Source organism: Ammospiza caudacuta, chromosome 24, assembly GCF_027887145.1.
Source record: "Ammospiza caudacuta isolate bAmmCau1 chromosome 24, bAmmCau1.pri, whole genome shotgun sequence".
In the NCBI taxonomy this organism is placed as follows: Eukaryota; Metazoa; Chordata; class Aves; order Passeriformes; family Passerellidae; genus Ammospiza; species Ammospiza caudacuta.
The window spans coordinates 8,464,123-8,488,189 of NC_080616.1; the positions used below are offsets into that span (position 1 = coordinate 8,464,123).

General features: G+C 42.3%; 1 protein-coding gene across 3 annotated transcripts; it reads right to left on the minus strand.

Annotated features, from left to right (window-relative positions):
- Positions 1 to 2,520: 2,520 nt before the first annotated feature.
- Positions 2,521 to 23,595, minus strand: ST7L (suppression of tumorigenicity 7 like). 3 transcript variants are annotated; one of them, XM_058819594.1, is made up of 16 exons: positions 23,383 to 23,595; positions 22,035 to 22,117; positions 20,959 to 21,118; positions 20,421 to 20,475; positions 19,780 to 19,895; positions 17,852 to 17,930; positions 17,254 to 17,408; positions 17,032 to 17,129; positions 16,501 to 16,615; positions 14,683 to 14,755; positions 13,954 to 14,056; positions 10,701 to 10,851; positions 10,469 to 10,561; positions 7,753 to 7,892; positions 3,330 to 3,399; positions 2,521 to 3,087 (listed from the first exon to the last, which is right to left on the minus strand). In XM_058819594.1, the coding sequence occupies exons 1-15, from the start codon at positions 23,588 to 23,590 to the stop codon at positions 3,346 to 3,348; spliced, it is 1,683 nt and encodes a 560-aa protein (XP_058675577.1). In that variant the 5' UTR covers positions 23,591 to 23,595; the 3' UTR covers positions 2,521 to 3,087; positions 3,330 to 3,345. The 3 variants fall into 3 exon arrangements, with proteins under 3 accessions (XP_058675577.1, XP_058675576.1, XP_058675578.1); XM_058819593.1 differs by having other exon boundaries at positions 13,954 to 14,074; XM_058819595.1 differs by lacking the exon at positions 23,383 to 23,595 and adding an exon at positions 23,005 to 23,213 and having other exon boundaries at positions 13,954 to 14,074.
- Positions 23,596 to 24,067: the final 472 nt, after the last annotated feature.

Here is a 24,067-nt window from a genome sequence, read left to right on the forward strand (position 1 = left end):
GGCACAGGGGGGATCACAGGGCTGTCCTGAGCACGGCCAGCAGCTGGACTTGACCTTTGCAGGTGCCTTCAGCTATTCCATGATTCCATGAACCCCACAGTGCCCTGTGCAAGAGCACAGCACAGCTCACACGTGCTCCTGGCCTGCACAGCTGGGCCCATTCCGACACCTCAGCACAGCCTCACTGGCTCCCAAACACACACCCCAAACATCAGTGCTTGGGAGGTGCTGCTCCCCTCACTGTCTCCCCCTGAGCAGGGGGAAGGGCAACAGTAATTTATGTCTGGCCGAGCCCCATACATACATCTCCTTTCCCTAAGGGAGTCTGCTCTCATATTTAACCTCTTCATTCTGCTGGCACTGGAGTGGATGATGCAGCTTGTGGAGAGGTGCAGGCACTTCCCTCTCCCCCTCCTCCTGGAATCTTCCTCTCACTTGTGGTCCTTGGGATTCACCCAACGTTTCTCAGGAAAAAAAAGAGAAAAAAAAAAAAAGAGGACCTCTAGACAAGTATGCATTTAATAAGCAGTGAGACAAATAAGCTCCAGTTATCCCAGCAGAATTACAACACCAGAGAACAATTTTCTGCATTCCTCTGAAGGCCTGAAGGAACCCAATTGCCTGCTCTCAGGCTAAATAGGTACCAGACACCAAGCGCTCCATAAGCAAACAGAGCCCCCAAAGTGCAAAAATGAAATAAGTAAAAAGCTTCACATTACATATAAACCAGCCGTTTGCACCTTGTTATTAATGGTCTCAACTATGACCTTTACACCCTGCCTTGCTCAGAGTCATGGATCTATGAGGCTTGGCACCCTCACAACAATTCCAGGATGAGGAGCAGGGAATAAACCTGCCTAGCCAGTGCTGGAGAGATGCAGGAAGGGAACTGGCCTGTGACAAATCTGGATGGAGAACCCCTCCAGGGCCATCTCCATATGAATTTGTCCCCATAACCTCAGTGACCAAGGTGTCTGACAGCATGAAAAGTCCTTCTGCCACAGACATACATGCATAAAAGCCACTAACAGGCATCTATTCCAAATTTCAAAAATGAAGGGCTCCCAGCATGGCAAATACCTGTCAGAGATTACTCCCCAGAATTCTGATGTGATTTATAGCCCACATGAACTACGGCTGCAATGAACAGATCTTGTTACCCTGAAATATTTATTAGTCTGAACTGCCTCACCTCTGCCACATAAAGCCTTGTGGAAAAGCTATTGCCATCCCAATGGCTGTAAAGTCACCACAGTCCTTGTTTCAAAGAAGTTACATCAATATTCATCTTGTCCTGAGTAATAATCGTAATTTTGAATGTATATATACATACAGATGTATATGTGTATATACACACACACAATTGATATGGTATTACTAAGGTATGGGTCAGGTGTCTGCTCCTAAGTGGCAAAGGAACACTTCCCAAAAACACGGACAATCCTGCATCGACAGTACTCCTTCCTAGGATTGCTGGCACTTCTAGAGACAGGAAGATTTTCATTACACAGCCTGCTGCCAGCTCTCCTTTCAGAACAAGCCCATCCCCTTTCTGTTACTGTTATGTCAAGGGAGGACAGTGAGAGAAAGCAGCTCTTGGGATGATACATGGGAGGCAGAGCTTCATTTATAACCCCACACAACTGCTGGAAAAGGTTCAACTTTAAAAAGCATTAGGCTGGTTACCTTATGGGCCCCTGCAGACCATGAAGTGAAATCACATGAACACAACAGGCCTATTAATCACCACAGTGATTCCAAGGTGAGAAACAGCCCCAGTGACCAACAGGAAAAAAAGTTGAGAAAATTACATTCTAGTAGTTAGGTAACTCTAAAAACACTGGTAGTATCTTTCTGTAGGGCTTCCCTTTTGATTCCTTGATGAATTCAAACAGTTAACCTGGATTTAAGTCCAGTCAACAGAAATATACAGTGGAGAGCAAACAATGGCATGTCCACCTAAGCAAGTACGTTTCCCTTCAAAGTTCTAAATAAACTACATTTACATGAGATGCAGAGGTGACTTTCTACTTCACAGAACTTGGTTTAAAAGGTAAAGAAGGATTTGAAAATAAGCAAAAAGAAAAGTAATTAATTCTTCTTTTGCTCTAATGGGAGAGTGGAAATGGAAGTCACACCAATTACCCCAAACCACGTGGCTGCCACAGCCATCTTTTCACTTCTGCAGTAAACAAACCCTCAGGGCTGCTCTGCATGTGAAGCAAATCCTTTCAAGAGTTTTCCACATCTCCATTCTCTTCAAGTGTTCATAACAACACTGAAACTACTTTAGACTAACACTTGAATGTTCAGGTCTCCCAACAGACTCCCCTGCAGATACCACAACACTTTGGGCAGTTTCAGAAGCCATCCTGTCTTTCAAAATGCCTTGTCTTGAGAATAAAAGATGCACAATTAAATCTAAAGTAGTAATGTGAAACAGAGGAGTTTACCATCTCCTTGAGTAATGCAAGCTCATACAATAGAGAAGAAACAAATCTTTGTTTGCACATTGTAATCTATATTTAACAGACACTTAATAAGTCAACAAATTCAATGTGTTAAGTAGCAACCTTTTAATAAAGAAAGCAGAACCATACTTTGCTGTTAACAAATATTTTGAAAAAGGCTTATGAAATTAAATCTAAGCCAAGTATCTGGTGCATCTGCAGCTGAGAAGGAAGCATCAGTACTCCAAACACCTGCTCAGTTTGTGTATTCTCCTTTCTTACAGAGGAAGTATGAGCTTCCAGTTGTCCAACTGATTTAGAGAGCAATAAACTATTGCTCAACAAGAACTATTTTCTTAGATGATTACAGATTAAGGCCAAAGGAGAAATTCACATGTTAAGCACCATGAGCATGGAAGCCAGTCAAGGATATCAGTTTGAAGAGCCCAGATTTCTTCCTTGGCTCCCACAGCTGGGGTTCAGCCAACCACCAAGTGAGGCTCATAAGAATAAAATCAAACTATCATGGAAAATACACGCCAGTCACACCAGTCAGCTGATGCCAGGGGCTGGACAGCGGCAGGTCCTCAGTGTGTTCCAGAGTGAAGATGAAGGGTGAAAGAAGAGTCCCAAAGCACTGGAAGAAACACAACACAACCATAAATCAGCTCAGTTTCCAAACCAACTTCCTTCTGCAGCTGTGAGGTATACTCAAGGTATGAGCAAAAACCACCCTGTGTCTTGCCTCAGGGCAACAGAATTCCAACCCCTTCGCTGCTGATGCCATGAAACAGGCATGTTGTAAACATCAGACATTAATGCAGACACACAGAAGCAGCAGCAGCCTCTGGAAGGCCCAGCCCAGGCTCGTGCACTCACCCCGGGCGCAGTCCCTTCAGCTGGAGGCCACAACACTGGGAGCACTCACTGGCCACAGCACCCGCAGCACCTGGGCAGAAACACCAGGGTTAGGATGGCATTCCTCCACACTGCCACTCTGCCAGCTGCTCAGCACTGTGCCCTCAGGGCTCAACACACCAGGGAGCACAGGACAGCGGATTTTCAGAGAATCACAGAACTCTTTAGGTTGGAAGGGACCTTAGAGATCACCCAATTTTTTCAATATTCAGGCACAGATTATTTACAGGTCACTGACCCAAATGGAACAGCCCATCCACAAGACCAGTCTGTGCTTCCAGACGGGATCCATATTCTAGATGCCATCTAAACAGTTCCAGAAGTAAGATTAGGCTAAAACAAATCATGCAAACTCCCCTGCACCTTCTCAACCCATCCCCCAGATATTCTGCTGGCACTCAGGTTATCCTTGTGCAAACCCTCATTTCATGAGTTAGCAACAACAGGACTCATTTACTTTGAAAGTTTTACTTTGGCCCTCCTGGCTTCTATCATAACCTCAAATATTACATTAAAAAGGCTTTTAAAACATAACATTCACAGCAATGTAGGTGCTTTTCCTTGCAGTGGGCTTCTTCCCTGCCTGTTAGCGTGTGGCACCTTCACATTAAGTGCATGAGTTAAGATGTAGATTAGCAAGGCAAGAAACCTTTGCCCTTGGCATCGACACTCAGCTCTGACAGGAAACTTCAGGCTTTTTTTTCCCTACCAAGTGTAGAACCACTCATTGCACATTGGCAGGGAAGTGCACATCTCCAAACTATACACATTTTCTCTTAGATAAGCAAAAGACTCAAGTGTTTATAAATATGAAAAGTTCAGCAGCTGGCTAAAAAGTTAATTCTCCAGTCTCACTTAATGAGCTTTGGGGAAAGTGGTAGGGGGATTTGTTCTTAAAGTAAAGCAGAGTGTCACATAAAGCAGAACTTGCCAGACACGGCTCTGCTTTGCCCTATTTTCTGTCCCTAGACAGCTGCCACAGACAAAATGGCAAGGAATCCTCCAACAGGGAGCTAGGGAACAGCCAGAATGAAGAATGTTTTCCTCCTAATCTTGCAATCACAAAAATTAGCCAATTTTAAATTTAAATCCCATGACTTCTTTCTTTGTTGTGAAAGTATCAAGCAATCCATATAAAACCACTTTGGAACAGGGACTGTCTTAGGATTTTGTCCAATTCCCTGAAAAATAAAGTTGTTTTCAAGTAGGATACAGCAGGAACATTGCTGCACTATTTTTTCAGTATTTTAATAATAATTTACACTGGTCTATTCCAGTAACAAAGTTCTGATGTAAAAAATGGGATTGATCTGCTTGGAATTGTCCAGAGAAGCTGTGGCTGTCCCATGCTTGGAAGTGCCCAAGGCCAGGCTGGATGGAGCTTGGAGCACCCTGGGGTAGTGGAAGGAGGTGGAACTGGATGGGCTTTAAGGTCCCTTCCCACCAAACCATTCTGTGACTCTATGAGGGTAGGTTCATTGTTTTCAGGAACTTTTGAGATCTGTTTACAGTGCCTGCTATCACTCTGTGTCACTGGTGTCCTTCTTGGTGTCTTGTATTACAGAAGGAACTGTGCAACCTCACTTTTACAAGATGATATACGTCCACCTAGTCCTCCATCTATGTAATTATTAAAAAATAAAAATTCATACTGAATGAAAAAACAATCAGACCCTTTTGTCTGCAATTTTGACATAAGCTGTTTTATCTAGCAGCATTTTTCAGCTTCTTCAGACAGTTCAGATTATTGTCATTTGCATACATTCCTACCTTCTGTCACTTACTGCAGCTATTTCAGAAACAGAGCTGTCTGATGATCAAGACCAGTGATTCTCCAAGAGATCAGAAATCTGAGTGAAACAAACAGTGAGGCCCAGGGAGCACCTGCTGGTACTGCAGCCCCTGTGGATCTTCTGCCACTGCCTGTCCCACTGTCCTCAGCAGCACCAACTCACACAGTTATCACGGAGTCATAGAATAGTTTGGGTTGAAAGGGACCTTAAGGATCACCTAATTTCACCACCTTGTCAAGGGCAGGGGCACCTTCCACCATCTGAGGTTGCTCCAAGCGCCACCCAACCTGGCCTTGGACACTGCAGGGATTCGGCAGCCACGGCTGCTCTGGGCACCCTGACGGGCTCCAAGTGCATCAGTAAATGCCCAAGGCTCTGCCAGCAGCAGTCCCCAGCACCTGCAGAGCCGCGGGGCTGCAGCACAGCAGAAATCCCCGTGGCGCCGGCTCGCAGGGCCGCGGCCCCGTTGCCAGCGCTCCGGCCGCCGCTGCATCACACTGTGTACATTGGAACTACTAAATGCTTCCTTGTGATTTTTGGCCACTTGGAATATTTTTAGCAATTTGCCAAGGTTTACCCTGTGATTTATTATGGAGGAAACAAACTCAAGCACTAACAAATGAAAATATGTAAACTCAGACTTTTCAAGTCCATAGAAAGGTATTCAACTTCTTAAACCCCTTCTGAGGCATTCAGCTTGCTGTGGATTCAACTGCTGGAAAAAGAGTTTGATTAAGAAGTAACTGAAATGTAATCTAAGGAGTCACTACTTGGAAATTTACAGTGAAAAATTCCATATACACAATACTTTCCAACTGCCATTCCTAAAACTGTGTTCTAGGTTTCTTGGAAATTCAAGAGTTGGAAATACATTTTGCATTGCTTTTATCTACAGCCAAAGCACTCCAGAAACACCAGCTAGAACTTTATTATCTCAAATTATTATATTTAGTAAGTTAAAGAACAGTAAGATTAAAAATACTTGAAGTAATGAAATACATAGGAAAAATAATTTTAAAAGCCTGAAGCACTAGAATTACTTGAAGATAAAATGCTCAATATAACAAATAATAATTGCTTTATTAGAGTACGCTTAAGTGGAAAGGCTGGTATCATTAAATAGAAGATAATCTTCCATTTTTGGTATGAAAATGCAAGTAGATGCTACTGCTACAGACCTCCAGAAGACAAGAGAGTATGTATAGAGTGTTAGCAGCCATCAAAGCATTATCTGTAGTAAAACTATTGAAGATATCTACTAACGGAAATAGAATCACAGAATGGTTTGGGTTGGAAGGGACCTTTAAAGTCATCTAGTTGTAGGACCCCTGTTTGTGAGCAATAAAAACAGAAATGTTACTTTGATGTTGAGTATCATTGTTTCTTACAAGTTCAAGAAACCCAGCAGAGAGAACTTCACCAAGCAATTCTTTGTTACCATAACATTTGACCTTGTATCTCTTTGGAAATCATACAACTTTGCTAATGCAGCCCTTACAGAATTAATCAAACAAATAGTTAGCCCCTAGTTACTATGAACCCAGCCAATTATGAGCAGCACTGAAATTTGTCACTGGCATGTCCAACTACGTTTTCCAGCATAAAGATCAACACCACTGTGTGGAAATGAGGCTCCACTCTCCGACCTGCATGACTTGGACACTAGACTGGGCTTGCCAGTAAAGCCAACACTCCCAGGAACAAAGTATTCTCAAAAAACAAAGGCTTTCCTCCTGGGTCTCCATTACCTGTTGCATTAAACCAGCCAGGATGCAAATGTCTTTTACCCTCTATTTTGACTAGCAAAGCCAGAATAAATGATTCCCTTAAGAGTTCAGAGCTCTTTATTTGCTACTCTGCTCTACTGCACGAGATCCACAGCTCAGTAAAGGCCAAACTTACTGCTTGGAGAAGTTTGAGAAGTTGGAACTGGAAGCTGCCTATGCACTTTGCTCCTCAGCTTCCAGAATCCAGGGAAAGATGACGAGGTTACAGACAGAAAACGCCAACAAATAAGTAAGGGAAAGAAACCCTAAAAATAGATGTACAACCACTGGCTGAGCTCCTGAAAGGTTAAGTGACAGCTAAACTCAGTTCTGAATCTGGTTTGAAGTCACCAGTTACTTTACCTGTTCTCATCCATTCCATTTACATCATGCTGTGGCTTTTCAATGCTCACAGAGACCTGTTTCCTGCAGCTGAGTCTCTTACTCATTCTGCTCATAATCTCCACTCAACAAATTAATTTTTGAGGCTCTCCCACTGCAGTTGTGCACTTCCACAAGGATAAAATCCATACTCACCACAGTGCTCTGTGGAAAAATTTCTCTGGTGCTGAAATGCTGCTCTCTAACCATGACAGAGCAAATCAAAGCCATGGTATGTAACAGTAATAGTTAATCTCTTGTCAAAGTAGACATTTTGTCCAAATTTCAACATGTGTTTGTCACTACCAAGATTCTTATAAAAACAGATAAAATAATTTATCCTCCACAAGCATGAGATGGACTAGAGGCTACTTTGCCCTGGACTTCAAAATTCCCAAAAACCCACAAGATACCTTAGCAAGCCCCGTGATACACAGTACTTACAGCTTTTGCAAAAATGACCATCAGCTCAGGGAACTGGTGGGTAAGGAGGGCCAGCATGGCTGAAAAGGAACACAGGCCTGCTGTGAAATGGATGAAAAAGGGAAGTTCCTTCTGGGGATAGACGGAGACTTCGTGAAATGCTGAAAGGAAGAAATGAAGAATGTTGACATTTGATAATCAAGAACTGCTTTCTGAATTATTTATGGCCTTGTAACTCATTTCTGAACTTTCAGAAGGAAAGACTCCTGCTGCACATCTTAGGTTCCAGCACTTAACTTCTTAAAAATTTTTCCCCTACATGACATGCTTGTTTTCATTATGAAGAGTCTTCACATATTTGTTCTCATTATTAATATTCTCTTCCCAGGCTTCTTTTTCACTTGCATGGGCTTTATTTTTGAAGTATTTAATCAGGCTCAGTTTTTAGTACCTACTTTTCTAACAGGACAGAGGAAACACCAGTAAAGTTCACAAGTTGTCAAAATTACCTGAACCAACTAAACAGTTCAGGTGTTTTCAACTCTCTAGAGCTCTAATCCTGTTACCTGGAAAGAACAACACATCTCCACACCCTATAAGAAGCTGAGCAAGTACAAAACAACCAGCATGATGCATACACATTTATTTCCTAGTACTTCTGAAGACTTCTGGTTGTGGACTACAGTAAATCTGTTCAGAGCAGCTGACAGAGCAGACCTCAAAGAAAACAGTGCCAGGACGGGGTTATAAATTATGTACATAGCAGCTCCTTGCAATTTCCAATTTCTGGTAACAGAATCCAAAGCAGGTGATTAGCCAGGCTAAGGGTGGCATGTGGAGCTTTCAGCACTCACAACACTACTACTGGTCACTCGCCGAGGACCTGCTGGCTGAATTTGCAATTACTGGCTCTGGATACCTCCAGCTCTGATTGCTATCTAATGATTTCAGAAAATTTTTAAATGAAGAAAAAATAGTTTCTATAGACATAAGTAATCATAAAAGGACTGCCCTCCTTGACAAGCTGTTTTTAAAATCTAACACAAACCTCAAATTATAAATGAGTCTTTTTTTGTAAAATGAGAAAATACAATTGTATTCTTCCTTAAACTGAAGTCTGTGGAGGAAAAAGACACTTTACCTTCTCACTTACTGCTTCTGAATACTAACACATTAAAGCACCATTAGAAGAGTAAACCCAGCAAAAGTGTCTTGTGCTCTTGCAATTCATTAATGGCAAAGTGCTCAGGGTTTGTTTTGGTTTTAATCGTATGATTTTGGGGCACAATTACATAGACTATTTGGAGATCCATGTCTAACATCCATCAGAGATGTTAATGGTACCCAGAGATTTATATTATATAGAAACTCACCTCATTTCTAAAACATGGAGCAATAAAATTTAGTAAATGCTTAAAAAGTAGCAATTAATTCTTTTTGCAGTAGCTTTTCCTACATTGGGAAATTAAAATCAAATTCAAGATAGGTAAAGACAATTAAAGCTAATTCTATTCGTCCACAGACATTTGAGAAGCGTTACTCATCAGACCAAACCAGGTTTTTTGAATCAATGGTTTGGTCAACATTATTTTAAATAGATAATTTTTTTTAAAATTAAGTGTCAAGATTTCTTGAAGAAGTACTGCAATAAAAGTGTTAAGATGATTTTATTTATAGGTAGCTCTATATTTAAAACAAAACAGGAATGCGTGAGTGATCCTGTTGAAATATCTGCATGTGTTGGTGTTTAATTATGCTGGGAAGTCTACAATTTAGGGTTAGTTGCTAACCAAGGAATTCCTTGTGCAATATCCTGCATAAGTGAGAAATGAGTAATTTAAAGCAGTCTGGGGGCAAATTTAAATTACACATTTTAAATATAACTTCAGGCTTTTAAATAGAAACACGTCTGTGCAGTTTTCCTTTCCACAGCTGTGGTCTCTGAAGGGCTGCTGGTGCTTTTGCAGTAGCCCTTTCCAGTCCCAGGGGAATTGTGTTTCTTCAAGATATAGAAGTTCAACCCAAAGGAATTCAATTAAGATGTATAATTAACAGCTCAATTCTAATCTAAATTAATGCTATTTTCCTAAATATCATGAGCACAGCCAGTAATGATATAGTCTATTTGTAGAAAAAAAATATGTAGGCCCATCACTGCATAAAGTAACATTGAAGCAAAGAGCAGCTAGAAAAGACTTTTCAGTATCAAATGTTAGGATAAATCCATAGAAATACATGTAGAAAAAGTTCCAAGAGGCAGCCAGCAGATCAATACAGACCACTGAATTAATGACAGAAAGCAATGTATCTTCTATGAAGCTACAGGTTACCCAAAGATTCTCTCTAAGATCACAGACAGGTTTTACTGGATACCCAATACAGGACTGGAACCATGGATTGACTCCTTGCTACAATCAAATCCATGAATTCTTTTAAAAGCAATTTTTAACAAATGGTCAACTTTGTTATTCTCAAGGTTGGCTGGACTCAGTCTGAATGTACCACACACACATTTAATCTCTGAAGGACTTAGGTTATTACTGCATCTAGCTGACATTTACCACACACACAAGTCAAGTGCTTCAGGATCTGCTGGGAGGGACATCAACAAATAGCTGAATCCCCTTCACAGGAAGCTCAAACTAAAAAAATCACAGTAAGGTAAATACAAAATACCACAAACTGAACATGTCCTTAGCCTGTGTTTTATTATCATTACTGCTTAGAAACCACTTACTTGGCAACAGTTCTCTGTCTGCTGTTTCTGTGCAGCTCGGGTAGGGATAGAAAAGATGTCCTTTCTCTAATGGGTATGGGATCATCCTAAATGCTGCAAAAAGGGTGAGTGATATTAGATCTGAATCTAATCAGGCAACCAGCTTCTCACAAAGAGAACCAATCATGTCTGAGGGGGGTAAAGGCAGAGAGACTAGTCTACTGCACAGAAAAGAATAACAGGAGATACTTACTGCCTTCCCATGTGCAGTGCAGCAGATTGAGAGCCCCTTCTATCCTCTTCCAGTGCTGGAGGTGAAAAAAAGCATATGCTACTGCCTCACTGTCCCCTCGCTTCAGAATGTGCTCTGGAGGCAGCACTAGGCTCTTCATTTCTAGTAAATACTGAAAGGAAAAACAGACAGTACACCTGGTTACATGGAATGGTCCAAAACCTTTGATTGTGAGACATAATTGATCATTTTAGGCGTAACTGAGCGCACAAGGGGCCAGGGCCAGCTTCTGTCACACAGCAGCCAGGCTGCACTAAGTGAGGAATGAAAAGCAGCAAAACACTCTCCCTGTGTATATGACTCTTAAATCAGGCTTTCACACACACCAAAAAAAAAAAAAATCAAGAAAAAACATACACCTTCAGTAAGACAAAAATACATTCTTGTGGAACAGACATTAAGTATAATGCTGCAGGTGCAACACCAATGAGGGACAAATTTAGGCTGATAAAAAACCCCAAACCAGCAGTATTTTTGCTCATTACTTCATCACTGAAAGTTTCAATGTAGGTGGTTGAGGACTTGTTAGCTCTGAAGTATGAACAGCAAACATGAAAGTGTCAGCATGCTAACCAAAAGAAGAATAATAAACCAAACCCAGGAAAATCTTTCATGTGGCCTTACTGGGCTACCACAAAGTATCTTTGATTTCAGATTTTTTCAATTTCAGCCCTCTTCCTCCATCAGCAGAAAATAGGATGCTCAGAGGGGTCAAAGAAGAAAAAGATTAATCATTTCCTATTTCTTTGCAACACAGAACATGCAACTTTTTAATGTATCACGTTTTCTCATGTTACACTAAAAAAGTCAGGTATTCATTTGAACTTAGCTTTTAAAAACAGATGACTACTTTTTACAAGAATGAAATGACAGTTTCAGCTCTAGTATTTACCTGTGAGCTGTCCTCTCCTACCATATAGTGTCTCATTCAATAACAGCCAAAGTTAATCCACATCTTTGATCAACATAGCTGGCAATTCCTTGGAGTGTCCCCCAAAGTGTAAGAATGCAGCTAACTCACCGATTTATTTCAGCAGATGCCACAAACTATGAGATTATTTACTAATCCAGTTTGAGGACTTAACTTTTCCCATTCAGACTCTTCAAGGAATGTAGCAGAGGTTGTGCCCCAGCCAAATAAAGCACATTTGCTGCCTGGCTAGGTTCTTCTCTCGGTGCCTTGGGCCTGCACTCCAGAGGGTAATATTCTTGCTAATCCTCTCTAATCCTCTTCATTTTTTTTTTTTAACACAGTAAAGGATCACTCACACAGCACTGCTGTGGGAAAATGGTCTCAAATATCTGACCCCTGACCCAATCCTCATGCTCTCCACAGTGCCCACTTTTCCATTATGCTAACTGGGAATATAAACCCAGCAGTGGTGGTGAAGCTCCACTGAAAGTATTGCCACAACACACCAATGCTCAACTCCAGGCTTTGGCTCTCCCTGAGCCCATGTTACCACATAAACAGAAAAATTCCAGTCTGGCAGGTTTTCACATCCATGTTTATGCATAAATCAGGGAAGGTGTCAGTACTGAAGGTGTCTCAGTACTGAACTGAAAGTTTTGAAGTCTTTATACACAATAAAAATCTCTAAGATATTCAGAAGATGACTGCAAAAGACTGTTTCATAAAGTACCACAATGCAGTTACAGATTTCTAATTTGAAATGGCTTAAGAGGACCACTTTTCTAGTTGGTTCTAACTTTCCAAACAAGCCCCAATGTTGTGAAAGCAGGACAAAGAGAAACAATTTATTTTCCTCATGCAAAATGTTCTGAACAAAGACAATCTTTTCCATCCAATGTGCGAACAGAGGGATTTCCTGCTTTACACACTCCTTTTTAGTCTGTGGGATAGAACAGAGTAGAAATTCAAAGATCACATTTTCTTCTCCCTCTGTGATCCACTAGGCAAGCTGCTTCACTTCTCTGCCCTTATTCACTTGTTTGCTCTGACCATAAACATTTCAGAGTTCTAAACAGCCTGCACCAGTAAAATTCTGCTCTGTCATCTAACCAATTGGTGCCTCAAGGCAACGTTGTAATAAAAAACCCATGAAGAATGGATAGATGTACAATTAGAAGAGAAAATCAAGTTACTGAAACCTGGAATCAGTTTCTGCATGTGTCTGCAGAATTACAGACCATATTTTAACAACAGCCTGTTTGAAACGATCTCTGACTTCTTTAAAAAGGTATATGAGGCTCCAGAAGTAACTGGAAGATACCCAAAACAAAAGAACTTTTAGATAATGATAATGCATTATAATCTTCTGCCCCTAAAGGCAGAGGCTAAAGAAAAATCTGTCTGAGACTGTCTGAAATGAACTTGCTACGCTCTTGATCAGTCATGCAAAGAAGCAGCAATTTCTCCCAGCAATTAGCTTCCTCAGTGCACATTCTATTGGATTGGACAGGCAGACAGAACGGAGCGGCCGGATCATTCCAGCCTCCCCAGCAGCAGCCACCGGGGCTCCATCATCATTTGCAGAGGATTAGACCCTGCACTGAGCCAGCCTCCTGCTTCAAGGTTCATACTGCAAGCATCCCTAGTACAGTCAAAAGCAATGCAAGACTTTATTTTCACCCAATGTTCTTGCAATATGTGTTTTGATCCCAGACATTAAATTACAGCCTGTGGTGATACAGACTCCTAATCTTGTTTACACGTGGATGAAGAAAATAAGTGTCTGCAGATCTCTCAATAACCATGGAGCCATGGTTGGAAGCCCAGCAGAATAAAGGGGTTTGGAATACTAGAGTGATTATTGTTTGGAGAACTTAATTTGGCTTTAGGGACTTGGAAGCAGGGTCCTGGAATGAGATATCTTTAAGGTCCCTTCCAACACAAACCATTCTGTGATTATTTTATGACTTTAAATATCTACATTTATATTTATTAATGTCCACCCTTATTGAGAGTAAAGGGCCTTCAGTAATACATTATTGGAATTTCCAATGAGTTAGGAAATTTGAAGTTTAAATTTTTGTGCAAAAAAAACCTGTTTGAACTATTATTTAAAAAAAAATCTGGCCACAAAATATTTATTATATAAATACTAAAGTTTTTAACAACTCCATAGCGGGAGTTATAACCGAATTCAAGAAAATATGGGGCTAGAAAGGCTCCAATAACAAAATTACATTATAATACAGTACTTTTCAGAATACATTACAAGTGGTCCAGCAGGAAATAAAATACTCTTACCTTTGGAACATGAGGGTTAAATTCCACAGCTCTGTGAATTGCTTCCACAGCATTAATTTCTGCTGTACTAAGTCCTCTCCTGGAGGCAGTTTCTGGGGAGAACCTGAAGGGAAAAACCCACCTTGAACAAAAGTAATAAATAATAAATGCTAACCAGGTGTTTATTTGCACTGCAAGGTTAAGAGTTCATTAAAAATTGGTTGATTTATCAAGAAAGATAAGCAAACCCCTCTAGGAGAAAAATGTTCATGTTAAGTCAGGTATCTTGACTGCTACCCATGACATATGACACATCAAAATCCATGTTGATCCTGACTTTCAGCTCCCTGTTCCAGCATCACCTGCTGGGAGGTGGGGCTGGGATCAGACCACGGTGAAACGCCAGCATCAGCTACCACAAATATCCAAAACACAAATCCCAAGCAAAACATTCAAAACAGAATTTACACAAAAGCACTTGGCCAATACACGGGCTTGTGAAAAACATCCTTCCCTGTACTAACTTCATGGATGTTTAAAAGTAGTTTTAGGCATAATCAGGGATGTAAAAAAGACTAAAAAATTTAAGTAATCCTAAAGACAAAATAATTTAAATAATCAAAGCAAAGATTTCTTTACAGATTAGAAGTAATTTTAAAACATTAAGGATTTAGACCGTTTTCCTTCATATTTTACATCAAACCCAAGATACAGGAACAAACCATTGTTTTCACTCATGTCCTTGCTTACCTTTCTGAAACAGCTCTGGCTTTTAGCAGAGCTGCTGTGTAACATATTGCTGCTGATTTGGGAAGACTGATATCTGTGATAAAATAAAATAATTAAGCTGTAAGATTCTAAGGCAATACAAACATTTTAAACCCACATCCCTTGAGTTAAAGATTTTTCCCTTGGGTATGGGAGACAATGAATTTGACATGTGGAACATTTCAGCTGTGATTAGAAACTTTGAATTTCTTTTTCCTGACAGTCACCAGTCAATCTCAGATTGAAAACTCAAAGTTGTATTTAGGTGAGAGTCACCTTTTGTTTCTAAATGTACCGACACACTGAAACAGAATCCAAGGAGAAATGTGCATATAAATACACTCAAGAACAGAATGTACTTCCTGCATTAACCCACAAAGATCTAAAGTAAGCTTCTGATCTTTACTTAATTTTGCAACTGTACATTAACACAGTTTTGTACAATACTGAGAGACTGACCAGAAGCTGACTGCAAAAAATTACATTACAGACAGGTAGATGAATTTTAACAAAAACGCGATTTCCGTTCTCCTGCAGTTCCATGGGGAAAAATTCTGTTACTTGTAGCTTTGTAGCATATCTGAAGCCAAGTCTGAGCTGACAATTACAGATTAGAAGGTTAGCACTCCACAGTGCAAGTTTACTTTAAAAGCAGACAAAGTCTGGGGTCTAATTCCCAAGTACCATGTTGTGTATAGTCAGATGGTTCTTGCTTTTTCTGTAAATCCCATCCTGGGCCTGTCCATCACTTACTACAAGCCTGGCTGTTGTGTCAAGCCAAACACAGGGGTGCTGCAGGGAGTTTGAAGCTTGTACTCATTTTTCCAGATGCTCAGAAAAAAATCAGCAATGCTGCTTTCTTAAGAAAGTGTCACAATTCCTGGTGTTAACAGAAAGAAGCACTGGGCAAAGTGCAAATGGTTTTCATAAACGAAAAAGAATCAACCCAGAAGAGGATCAAGGAATGGGAGCAGGGTGCTAGGCTGGCCATGTACAAGTGGCACAGGATTTGGGCAAAAATATCATACTTTTGATTCCCTGAGGTGATAAAGAATTGACATAAGAGAGAACTCAACAACTTCTGACAATAACTGTCATAAAATACTATGTCCCCTCCATTCCAAAGGTGATTTAAGGCCCTGCTTTGACAGCAGCCTTTTGTACACTCATGAAGTGAGCACTATCCAGGTGGCAAAATTGAGGGCAATAAAAAATAAGTATATACTTTATTAACCTCTATTTAGACTTGCACAATATCCGAAACCTACTAATCAAGACAGAAAGTGAAAGCAAGCAACACCATTTGATGCACACCACTAATCTCCAGCAGCAGCATGTTTGCACACTGCTAATCTCTGACAAACAGCCTCAATATTACAGAAGCACAAGGCCAAGCCTGGAAGATGACAAAAAGGAAAATTACCTTTTCCAGCTTATTTACATCAATTACTTACAGGGCTATGTGCTGGCTGAAAAAGGCTGATGAATTTAGGCATATCCAGGGATGTAGAAGAGATTAATTAAAATAATCCTTGATTTGAAGCAAGGATTTCTTTACAGATTAGCAGTAACTTAAAAACACAGAAAGTAATTCCTATGCAATTTAGTTTGCCTAGATTTGACCTCAGCAGTCAAAAGGAGAACTTGACCTGCACTCCACAAGCACCTATTTGTTACTGCAGGGAGTCTGCTCACCTTGCTGAGGTCATGGTCACTCCTGCCTGTGGACAGACATCCCCTGCCCATCTCACTTATTCTCTTATTCAAAAACACCCACATTTTCCAACAGGCATCACTTACCATCATACTTGGCTAAAACTGCCTGGACATCTGCATAAGCCTGTAACTCCAGAAGGGCCTCTAGGAGGTTTTCATGGATATTCAGCATACTGAGAAGTGGAAACTCTTTCATCAACTGCAAATCAGTAAAGAGAAAAAAATTACATGTAGAATTGCAGTTGAATAATTGAAATACTTAAGAGAAATCAGTACAATAATCTAGGGCTTTTTAATGTCCTTCTGTCTCAGAGTGTTAGAGACTGGCACAGAAGTAGTGTGAAAAGAATTGCGTCATTTCATAAAATCACAGAATGGTTTGGGTCGGAAGCAATCAAAGCTCATCTCATTCCAGCCCCCTGCCACAGCAGAAGGACAGGGACATCTCCTACAAGACCAGGTTACAGAATGCCCCATTCAATCATCTGTGAACCCATGGGAAAATAATTCAGTGAGATTAATTATGATGCCTAGAAATGAACTTAAACTCATCAATTAGAACAATGGGATTGAAAACAATTGTTAACTCAGTTAGTTTTTTTTACTTTTACTTACATCTCTCATCATTTTTACTGCTTCTCGTATTCTGCCAAGTTTCCTGGCACACATAGCTAGTCTCCTTTTCACATACACCAATACATTGGTATCTCTTCCTGATTACAAAGACAAAAAGAATTAGTCTATCAGTTTCAATCTTTACCTCTCCTAATTATAACTTTATTTCTTTACATTTCTGCTCACACAAACCCAGGAGTTCATGTGATTCAAAGTCCTTACTCAGCTGTGCTTCGTGCTGGGGGCTCTGGGAATGGCAGTTCTGAGATTTTTTGTAAATCATTTCTCCTGCTTTCAGAGCCTGCTTGAAATATTTCTCAGCGTCCACAATAGTTGTTGCTTCTTCCTCAGCCAAGAGGACATATGCAGTAGCACAACTGAAATAACAAGACAACATAGCAAAGTGTATCACAGTTAAGGGTGAAATTCTTTGGTTTATGCTACAGAGTATTTTTAATTCCTTTACAGGAGTGGCATCTGTGAATTCCAAGTACAGTTGTACCATGATACCATCCCTGAAATACATGATCTTATATCCAATTAGGACTGCTCCATAGCTGAATATGATCTCTCATTTGTTATTGCCACTAACACAGCAATTTAAGAAAAAAAGCTGCACAAAAGATGTTTTTAGTAGAAGAGTTCAATATTCCAGGGCAATTTACAGCCCCATGTGCAAGTCCCAGTCTTAAGAGTTCCCCTTAAGCATTCAGAACTTTGCTGTAAGTGAATTATTAGATAAAGAAACTGATAGTGTGCTCAGTATCCTTCCACTTAATCCTTCACACCAGAAATACAGCAACTGAATGTACAAACTTACTCATTGTTCAACTCCAGAGCTTGATACGCTGCTTTAATGCGGGCCTGCGGGTTCCTCTCTCTCCACGCTTTCTGCATAACTGTGGAAAACACACAGAAAGGCTGTGAGGGACATGGACACCTGTGAAAGACCTGGGAGCCAGCACAGGCAACACTGGCTGCATGGAGCCAGCCCTAATTAACATTCCCTTCCAGTCTGAAAATTCCTGTTTGCTGAATGATTGTTATAAGGAAGAACAAACATGTGTTTGAATTTCAGCCTGTTCCTACCATAAGCACCAAATTCTTGCAACAGCTCATTACAGCCCAAATTTAGTTTAAGAAAGCAACACCACCAGGAAGATTCCTCGCTGACCATTTCAGAACTCCTACACGGAGCACAGACACAGCTTACATAACCAGGCAGATGTACAATTTCTAAATTGCTACAGATTTTTGGAAATGTTTCCCAAGACTTGTTGAAAGCTTGGCAGAAGCAATTGTTAAACACAGGTTCTTGCATAGACCTGCAAGGAACTTTAATTTAAGCTTTCAAACAGAACTTCAAAGGAAACAGTGATGGAGTAAGTGGTGTCTTGCACAGGTAGAGTTTTATACTAAAATATTAAGCAGCTGTGGCTGCCCCTGGATCCCTGGAAGTGTCCAAGGCCAGACTGGACAATGGGGCTTGGAGCACCTGGGATAGTGGAAGGTGTCCCTGCCAAGGCAGGGGGTGGAGTTGGATGAGCTTTAAGGTCCCTTCCAGCCCAAAATATTCTGGGATTCTGTTCCATGATTATTTTTCGACAACTGTCAGATCATGAAGGGTTAACAATTTATTTTTAAATTTACAAAGCACACTTGAGTGGCATCACAAGGTGAAGCCAATTCAAGATATAATTTATCAGCTTATTTGGTTTGGGAACAAGTAAAAAGGGTGAAATCTATTCAGAAGTGTCCTTTGAACTACAACTTGAATTCAAAATTATTTCAGTGCAATGACTCTAAACCCCTCCTACCATGCTTCCATTCGGTAAAACTGGAAAACACAAACTGAAAACCAGCTTCAAGGAAAACAACACATTCAGAGCTACCATTTTCTATGCAGGATTATTAACTTTCACACTAAAAACCAGTCCTGAAAGAACTCCAAAACCTTATATTCATGGAGTTCTATATCTGGCCTATCTCAAGGACGATAAGAAAACTGAAGAATCTATACATGTTTCTTTTGGAACAAAACCTCCTGCTGTCCAGCAAGAATAACGTGGAAAAATATTTGAGTTTTCTTTCGGAAACAAAATATTAGTCTTGGCTCAGCAAGCGAGACAATTCACTCCCTTTTGTGAAATAAAAACACATCTTTCATATCAAACATGTCACAGCCAGCTGACAAGGAACACCTCTGGAATGTGACAAATTGACAATAATTCACACCCACTCTGACAATAACCAGGTAAAGAACATTTTCTGCACTGAACATGTGGAACACAAGGAAAAAAATCTGGAGACTGCACTATTCATTACTAAGGTTTAAATGAGACCACATTTCAGCTGTTGAGGTTTGCAATACCGTGTTAATTATTTGAAATGTGTGAGATCTTAAAAAATATCAGGACCGTGACAGCACTAAAGTTGTAGAGAATGCACAATGTAAAACAACATCTTTCCACTAAATTTCACTAAAGACTAAATTTCAAGGGGCTTGGAGCAGCCTGGTCTAGTGGAAGATGTCCTTGCCCATGACAGGGGGTGGAACTGGATGGGCCTTAAGACGCCTCCCAACCCAAACCACTCTATGATCCCCTACATCTATTAAACCTCTTTGGTAGTTGAGAAAGGCTGTAGTTTCATGAAATATGTGACAAAAACTTGCATTATTTTCAAGTTCACTGAAAACACACCCTTGGCCCCGTCCAAGACTTCCACACCTTACACACACATCAGTACCTGTGTCTGAAGGCCGAAGGGCATCTGTGTCACATGTGAAAAAGGTCTGATGATCTTGAGCAGACAAATTCATGTCATAGTAAGTAAGAGGCTCCTTCCCAGTCACCCACATGTACCTAAAAGAACACATTTCAGTAAGAGGCATTCATAGCAATTAGCAATGCTGATATCAAGGTGATATCTGATGTGCCTAGTGCAGAAAATCTGTAATAAAAGACTAAAGCTTCTAACACAAAGTTTCAAGTACTACTGTTCAATAACCTGTAAAGTTCTAAACAACTTGGGAACTGGCTTCCTAGAAAGCAGCTTCTCCCATGAAGTAACACTAGGAGACTTACAATATAGTTTAATAAAAGAGAATTTAGATTGATAATCACCGTGTCAACATCTGAATAAAGCTTTTTTTTCCAACTTTACTCTCAAAAAGCCCTGATGTTACAGTAATATTTTTGTTCTTAACATTGAAACTGCCAAAGCTTGGCTTGGTGCCTTTAAAACACAGGATTGGTATCAATCACCCCTATAATCTTGCAGGTCTCCAGCTGTCTCCTGACATTACCAGTGCAAGCTCTGTGAAGAAGTCATGTGCATGCCCCTGATTAAATTTAAAAATATGCAGTGGAAAGCAAGAAAATTAATACCTGCTATACTCTGCCCCTCTGAAAAGATTGAGAGGATTTCGCCACACTTTGCACTCTGAGGAATAACAAAATAAAAGTATTTTTTAAATTAAAAGCACAGGAAATACTACCTTGACATTAAAATGCAGGAAAGCAAATCAGTTGTTTTCAAAACCTGCTTTAATTTTATTATTATGCAATCATCATCTTCATAAACTTCTGCTATTCCATAAATATTTTTGCTCCCCAACATTGCTGGGGTACAAAAGCACAGAGCAAGAAGATTAGGCAATTCATGCACACTCATGCAATATTTATCTTTAGAACAGTAAATAACTACTGAAACAGTTTTAGCTAAATGTATAACATTTTCTAAATCATATCTTTAACAATGAACGGCTTAGAGTGAAAAGCCATTATTATTTAGTTTATTTTTATCACTACTAACAAAATGCTTTGTAATATGTAGACTTTGTGAAAGGCTAAGTACAAGCACTTTAAAGCTATTAAAAGCCCCCTCAAAGCTTAGGGAAAGCTCCTGGCACACATGAGGAATCACCTGGCATGTTCTGCCTGCTGCTCTCGTTCTCCCCGGCCGAGAAGGCTGCTGGGGCTGGGGGGCTGCTCTCTGCACCCCCGATGAGGGGCCTCAGGTGGCTCACAGAAACCTGCTCGATGAAAGATGTGCCATACTTTCGGAAGTGCCACCACTCAAACACCTGTCACAGGAGAAAAAGGCACCAGAAAGCTTCTTAAGTGACACCTTCCCAGCAAACAGGAGGGACAAAGAGCATTCACAGCGAGTCCATCTCCCTGCCAATGATCAGGGGTGGAACTTATCTGCACACAGAGTAACACCAATGATCTAGTTTGGATCACTCACATGAGCATGAAAGAGATTGGAAAAAAACAGCAATATTTTAGTCAAATGTTATGCTCCTCCCTCCCAAAGTCATTAGGGTAACTCCAAAACCCTTCCACAAGTACCTGTATAGGGAAACTGTGAACATAGGCAAAAAAACATTATATCCTCTTTTCTGGTGAGGATATTTCAAGCTGCAGCCCTACCTGCAGTACCAAATTTGTAATATTCAGCACAGGGGTATTTTTTTCATTTCACAAAAATAATCTAAAAGAATAAAGGATAAAATGGCCCATTAAACTGAGATGTTCTGCTAACCAGAGCGAGTCTAACAAAGGGACAAGGCTAAGTTAACAGCAATGACAGTCACTTAGCAGAAATTCTGGGCCAAAAATATTACCATCTCTTTTTGAGGCTATTAAAATACCTATGTATCACAAGCCCTCAAGGACTACAGCAAACTGTCAGCCCTGGACCGGCGTGGATCCTGAGCCTGTCTGCTCTCTCTGGTGAGCAGTGACAGGCCCCAGGGAGCAGCTGGAGCTGTGCAGGGCAGGTAAATCATTCCAGTATTCCACACAAGTTATCTTCTCAGACTCATACAGCCCCAACACACAACACAGCAAAAGCGCTGCAACAATACATCAGAGAAGTTCCTTCCCAGCACAAAGGCACCCTCTAGAGTCTGATATTCACTCCCTGATATTCACTCCCCTCATAAAGTCATCTGAGAGGCGCTAAAGTTGTTTAAAAGAAAAGAAGTGGCTACTTACAAATATCAGTCCAGATATAAAAGATGAAGTTACTGTCAGGGCAAAGTAGAATTTTGGAGTCAAAGTGCTTAAGAACATGGTCACTGTTAAGAGAAACAAAACCAAAGACTTAATAAATAGAATTGAAAAAGATAAATAGCTTGTCTATTAAAGAATGCCAAATATCATGCAAATACATAGCACACTACAGCCTTAGCAGCTTTATAATACTGCACTTTTAGGGGAACCCTCACCATGTATTATTTTGTTTGTATCTACCTGTGACAGCCAATTTTTATACCCCAACAAAAAAAAATCACTGTACATTTATAGACAGAGCATCTTACAGTTTCACCCATACAGTAGCTGGTGACCCACAAGAAGCCAATTTAATACATTATTTCATTTCAAGACAAAATCATTCTGCTCTAATACAGGTTTATATACAGTGCTAACAAACATTCTCCCTCCTGCTATCAAGAGCACAATGCAGAGAATGCAGTTATCCAGAGGTGCTCTGGCCATGGTTTGGACTCAAACTACACATCAGCCTTGTCACCTGCCACCAGCGCAGGCTGGACAGGGACAGGGCAGGGCTCCAGCCTGACAGAGCCCCAGGGGGGAGCACGCAGCAGCACCGGCGCAGGGCCTTGGCTGGCTTCAGCTGCCCCAGGACTGCCCAGTCCTCGGCCGTGTCTCTAACCCAGGCTTGGGGACAAGCTCAGTGTGCCACTGAGCAAAGGTGGGATGCACGACCTGCCTGCAGGCACGGCTGGGACACACTCACAGAACCAGAATATCAATTTGGAAACGACTTTATCGAGTCCAACCTGTGACCAATTTCCACCTTGCCAACAAGACCAGACCACTGAGTGCCAGGTCCTGTTCTTCCCTGGGTACCACGATGGGTGGGGACTCCATCATCTCCCTGGGCAGCCAGTTCCAAAGCCTGACCAATCTTGTCACGAAGAAATTCCCCCAGATGTCCAACCTGAACTTCCCCTGGCACAGCTGGCGGTCCTGTCCTGCTCCCTGGAGCACAGCCCGACCTGGGGCTGTCTCCTCCTGTCAGGAGCTGTGCAGAGCCACAAGGCCCCGAGCCTCCTTTTCTCCAGGCCGAGCTCCCTCAGCCGCTCCTGAGGCTCCAGACCCGTTTCCTTCTCTGGACAGACTCCAGCCCCCCAACGTTCCTCCCGAGCGGGTCCCAGACGCGCGCACGGCAGGTGCGGAGCCGCCCGCCGGAGCGCGGCACAGCGGGACAGTCCCTGCCCGGTGCCGCTGGACCGCCGACACAGCCCGGACACAGCTGGGGACTCCACGGGCAGGGTCCGCCTCCCCCCGGCGCGCCGTTCCCCCCTGACGCCCTCACCGGCCGCCAGGCCGTCCCGGAGCCGCACCGGCACCCGCAGCACCGCGTACAGGAGCCCGAGCCCAGCGGCCGCGGCCAGAAGCCCGCGGGCCCAGGGTGTCGCAGCCCGCCGCCGCAGCTGCTCCCAGCGTCGGAACGCCGAGGCCGCCCCGGGGCACGGCGGCCCCCGGCCGCTCGCGCCGCCGCCGCTGCCGCTGCCCTCCGCCATCACCGCCGGCGGGGCACGCCGGGACAGGGGCGGGACAGCACCGGGGCGGGGCTCCGCCAGCGTGGGGAGCCCGCTCACCGACCCCGTCGCTGCTACTCCAGGGCGAAACGCGGACTGTTCATCCCCCACACCCCAGCTGGGATGCCCGGAGGCTCCAGGGCGCGGCAAATCCACCGCCGCCGTGCTCCCGGTAGCGAGAAACGTGCCCGTTCCTGCGATGGTGCCAGCACGGCGTCTGCCCGCGGCTAATATGGCGGCGGCCGCGCTTCCGGTCTACGGCTCCCGGCCGTCTCAGCCCATGGGGCACGCCGGGACGACCAGGGCGGGGCTCGCGTGGGCAGCCTGTTTGTCCAGTCCATCACCGCTTCTTCTCCCGAGCATATCCCACACGATGACCGGGACCCCCAAGGGCTCCGGGAGGCGGCGGTTCTGTCATCCGGTACCGGGAGAACCCACCCTCTTCTACGATGGCCGCCA

What these genes read in the sequence shown, in the direction of transcription:
- ST7L (XM_058819593.1), bottom strand. Translation starts at nt 23,590, where the DNA reads ATGGCGGAGGGCAGCGGCAGCGGCGGCGGCGCGAGCGGCCGGGGGCCG. An exon ending in CCGGGACGGCCTGGCGGCCG is followed by an intron (nt 22,118 to 23,382) that starts GTGAGGGCGTCA and finishes TTCTCTTAACAG; the next exon opens with TGACCATGTTCTTAAGCACT. An exon ending in GCCAGAGCTGTTTCAGAAAG is followed by an intron (nt 14,075 to 14,682) that starts GTAAGCAAGGAC and finishes CTTTTGTTCAAG; the next exon opens with GTGGGTTTTTCCCTTCAGGT.